Source organism: Eurypyga helias, unplaced genomic scaffold (assembly GCF_000690775.1).
Source record: "Eurypyga helias isolate BGI_N326 unplaced genomic scaffold, ASM69077v1 scaffold28187, whole genome shotgun sequence".
Taxonomy (NCBI): domain Eukaryota; kingdom Metazoa; phylum Chordata; class Aves; order Eurypygiformes; family Eurypygidae; genus Eurypyga; species Eurypyga helias.
The window spans coordinates 100038-105049 of NW_010260214.1; the positions used below are offsets into that span (position 1 = coordinate 100038).

General features: G+C 38.2%; 1 protein-coding gene across 1 annotated transcript in view; it reads right to left on the reverse strand.

Annotated features, from left to right (window-relative positions):
* The window catches only part of LOC104512117 (breast carcinoma-amplified sequence 3), a gene marked incomplete at both ends in the record, with an annotated part of 102026 nt that extends 99520 nt beyond the window's left edge, over positions 1-2506 (reverse strand). The window contains one exon of the mRNA XM_010154971.1: positions 2425-2506. Within this exon, the coding sequence (XP_010153273.1) occupies positions 2425-2506 (82 nt within the window). The remainder of the gene's footprint in view (positions 1-2424) is intronic.
* Positions 2507-5012: the final 2506 nt, after the last annotated feature.

Here is a 5012-nt window from a genome sequence, read left to right on the forward strand (position 1 = left end):
GGAAGAGACAGAAATCCCGAGCCCAGCAAACCGGGCACCTGTGTACACATAAGTACTAAACTCAATCACAGCATAGAGATTTGAAAGGGAAGAAGAGCTCGGCGAGTTAAAAGGCCATGCCAACCAGACGGCTCGGCAGATAATGCAGCATGTGGCACAGAAAGTGACAGGACTTCATATTCTTATTTCCAAGACCGACAGCATCTAGACAGAGATGTTCTCATATTCCGAACATGAGCTACGAACTTTATATCCTCTCTTAAGCCCAAAATTTGGTCACAGTGTAAACCTTCAGTCTCCAAAAAGGCCATTTATGTTGCAAATTGGAAAAAGGGGAAATCAAAGCCACATCTACTGTTGAAGGAAACAGTAGATATGCTCTGGCCCCGTGTCGCCATTTTTCAGTATTATTTACAGAAATGACTCCTTTCTTCAAGGACATCTCATCCAGGCTGCAGACCAACCATGCCATGGACACAGAGACATCAAAGCGCTGCAGTGCTGGGCCAGGTCAGGCCTTGCCTGGTCTGTCAGCTCAGACAAAACCCTGAACGAACATTCAGTGTAGCTGCCAGGTCAGAGCAGCTCCAGGAGCCGTTTAACTGCTCTAGCATGGCACAGAGCCTGAACTAACAAACCTCACCGGATCCCAGCTGGCAGCGAGCAAGGCCAGCTCCAGATACTGCACCCCGTTCCTGCTACTAGGACCACTTACAACCTGCTCAATCAGATCTGAGGAGGTCTGCTTTTGCAATAAGCCTTCGTGAAATAAGCCTGTATGAAGTAACTCTCCTGAAACAATGTTTTATTATGCCACGAAGCAGCAAAGAATCTGACATCAAAGGCCTATAATACTAACAAAATAGTTGACAAACTATTAAGTTCTGCTACTGTAAAGCCACTAAGTTGAAACCATGAGCGTTCCTTTCACACCTGGGAATGAGCTGCTTATCACAAACTAAGATCTGTTTCTAGCAATGTGCCAGATCCATCCACCAAGAGAGTCCCATTTTCAATAATTCCCTTTTTACAGCTTTACAGTAAAATAGTGTTTGAGCTTACTGATGGTAATCAGCTTCTCCTTTACAAATTCCTTTTATTTCGTTCAGAATCATTAAAGCTCATGTGTTAGTTATCTAAGGCCTCTTATTACAGCTTTACTTTTATCTGATTCCAGATACTGGTCAATGATACATTCATGTACTTTTAATCAAAGATTTATTTAAACCAAGCCATGTAAAAAGAGACCAAAACATGTTTTTAAAAGGTTTGGCTTAATTTAATATGAGCTAATTTGAATAGTTTTCTAATGTAACAACTATCATTGTCAGATACTAAAAATAGGCAATTTAGAGACTGTTGAAGTTTGTAAGCAGTGCAACTTACTAGATCAAAGAATCAGAAAGGACAATCCTACTATCAGAACCAACCAGAACTTAAAGGTTCTTAACTTATTTACTTAATTTTCATTTACACTTTTTTTTTTTGCTCTTATTTCCTTTGGGACAGGAAGAGGCATAGACATCCATTACTTCACGACACACATAGTAGCAAAACCAAAAAATCACCAGGAATTATGCAGTGTTCCCATAAACAGAATAAAAGACACAACACACTTGTGAGTGTTTTGCTTTGAAGAAGTTACTTTAACCTATCACAGAATTAACAAAAACACACACACGCCTACTTTGTAGATTCCTCTGCTCAGGAAATCACTGAGATAATATAAAATTTGCCCAGTAAACCTTCAACTTTCTCTGTTTACTTTCTTTGAAATACTCAGTATTATTATTATTTATTATTTTTGTAATTATTTAAACAATTAGATTTTAGGCTATATTGTTTGACCTTAATAATTCATTCATAATGTTCTACTAACATTTGTAATCCAGCATAAACCAAAAAAACCCTTGGTCATACTAGAAGTACATTCTTTCCATCCTGTACAGAAGCTTCCAAGCTGTACAGAAGAGCTTCCCTGGTTGAAGTTACAGGGAAAGTGGACAAGCAAAACCTTGCCAAAACTAAAAACGAGCCAGGATACCAACAGATCTTGGGCCTTCAAAGAAGCTTACAATTAGATTTTTGTGCTTAGATTGAACAGTATCTTTTTTTAAAGGGATTTGCTTGTTTATGCATAGTTGCTTAAATTTTGCAGCAAGCTCTTCCAGGGGGTTAACTCAGAATTTCTGAAACAATCCTGTTAAACTAAGCAGCATCAAAGCTAAAATCTGGAGATGAAACTGGAACACGCTTGATTACAGACTAGGAGGAAAAAAGTAGTAACACGTGTATACAGCTATTGTGAAGGTGACAGTTTAAAATTAATGGAAAAATCTCCTTATCAGTGTATAGCAATGATTTGGACAAAGATCTGTAAGAAAAGGTTATGCTTAACTATGAACCATGTAAATATGTACTTACTGATCTGTGGAGCTGGTAAAATCCGTGCAGCTCGAACTGGACCGTGGCGGACAGAAAAGAGTTCCTGAGCTTCACCACTGATCTGCAAAACATAGGGATTATGAAAATGTAAAAAAAAAGACATACTCATAAAAATACATTTATTTAGTAGCTAAGAAAGTAGGCAGAAAGACACTGTACAAAAGGTAGGTAACAAAGTAAGTGCGTAGAAAGGCAATGCCTTAACCAACCATCCATGGTTTCCCTAAATGAGAACATCTTGGATATCTTGAATAACCGAAATTATAGCAACAAAGATGGCCTGCCTCTGGAAACACGTGCCTTTGACCACATGGGTGAGATACCAGCACCATCTACTATTAATGGCTACACTGGGTTTAAAAGAAACAAGGCTTGATGTTGACTGCTGACTAAAATCCACAAAATTTCAAGGAATCTGAAACAAGCATTTATTCTACACAGCCCATGTTTCCAAGAAAAATGCTAACTAACCAATGACAGGAGTGGCAAACATAGGTGGTAGAAGATCAGAGAATCTGATATATTGGTACATTCCATATTCTCCAGGTGCAAAAATTATGTTTAAAAGTAGGGGGTCAAGGTAATTAAGTTTGTCACTAATGGCAATCTTGAAAAGATTAAATGAGAAGTAGTTCAGAAGAATTTCCAGATTTCCTGTAAATGGTCAGTCAAAATGCATTTTCATAACTGCCTGGATAATGGAGCCAATACGGAACGTCAAACTACAGGAAAATGGCAAACATGATGAAGCTCATTTCCAAATAACCAACAACTTAAAACAGATGTAATGAGACGGAGAACGTAGCCAATGTGTTGGCATAAAGTTTTGCCAAACGAGCAGTTTACAGTATCAGAAATGATTACAATTTGGAACAAGGTTCTTATGAATCAATAAACTATAAATCCAAGTCAACTTTTTGAAATGTCATTTTATAGTTTTTCCCACTTCTTTCTGCACTTCAGATCACACGTTCAAAAAGTTAAAATACCACTACTGTTTGACCAACAAACCATTCAGGCTCTTAGCTAACTTCCAATCTTAACTCCGAGCCTCCTTGTTTATTATCACGGCTTCAGATAATGTGGGCAGAACAGAGCCTACCCGACTGAAACACAAGCCTTTCGTAAGATTATTTTAAAACACTGTTTATTACAGAGGTAGCCCATCATTCGGTACACAGTAAGTAAACACAGAATGGAGAGAACTGCTGGTTTCCATATTACTCCTGGAATAACATTCAAGCTACGCAGATTTGGGGAAATAACATTCCTAGCCATTTTAGATTTGCAGACAGCAAGGAGTTCCACATCAGTGGAACATTACTGTGAATGATGCAATCAGAATTACTCCTGATGGACAAAACAGTTTTAAAACTGTAATCAATATAAAAATTAATCCCTTAGTCTACCCTGCTCTTATTTTATTAGGCAGATGTTCCAGTCATAACACATTCTCCTCTGCCAGCTAGCAGCAGCATCTGACAACATACAACACTGTAGTACTCCAGCTTTTGCAAAACCAGCTTAATTCTCCCTCGGGACAGCTAGAGGCCTCTGAGCTGAAGAGCTTGCTGATCAGACTCTATACAAGACAAAAAAATGACAATCAGAAATCAACTCTGTGACGGTTTCTTGATTGTTTTTAAACAAATCTAAGTTCGGAAGACAGTGTGAAAAAAGCATAGAAAATATCCAGAAAAGACATCTTAGAAAAAAAGTAGAGCATAGCTTAGCAGAAAATGAGAAAAATTGAAGAAATATGAGAGAGAAAAAAATTAGAGAGATTAAAAAAGATGAAGACAGCAGCACGTTTTCTAGCCATCGGAACACACCAGCTCTATGAAAAGGGGAAGGAGGAAACAGAGGAGAAGAAGAAAAACATAAGGCTTTGGAACTATTATTATTGGCAATTAAAGATTTTTTTCCCCCAAATCATGCAAACGCTGTTTCACATGTGTATGCACATCGACGGCTATGAATGAAAACAAGAGGGAAAAGAACTAGCATAACAAAAGTATGGAAGAAGTGATTCACATAAAATAATCCAGCCCAACTCAGTCACCTCCTCCTACTTTTTAACTCCGCCAGCACATCAGCTCTAACTCCAATCTCCTTCAAATGAAGTTACAGTCCCAAAAGTAAGATACACTATGAAGGCCAAACCTTTTTAAAACTCAGTTTCTGCTCCTAAATACACTGAACCCCAGAGAGCGTGTTTATTTAGCCTGTGATGCCAAGTCCCAGTTGAGCTTCACGTTGAGATTTTCAAAGAAAAGCCTAGAATGCGCAAACACAAATGAAGTTCATTTGTACTTGAGCACCTCACACGAAAATCCCAGCCCAGCTCTTTTCACACATACAATGCTTTTACGTCTTAATAATTAATATCTATTAATTGAAAGCTACCTGTATTTTATCATTTTATGCTGGGAGAAATTACAGAAAGAAAGGTTAAGTGGACTAACCAAAGCCACAGGATCAGACGGTGACAAAAATGAGATTACAGGGCGCTATGGATGGAGGATGGATGTGGATAGAGGATGGGAATCAATGTCATCTATCTGGAC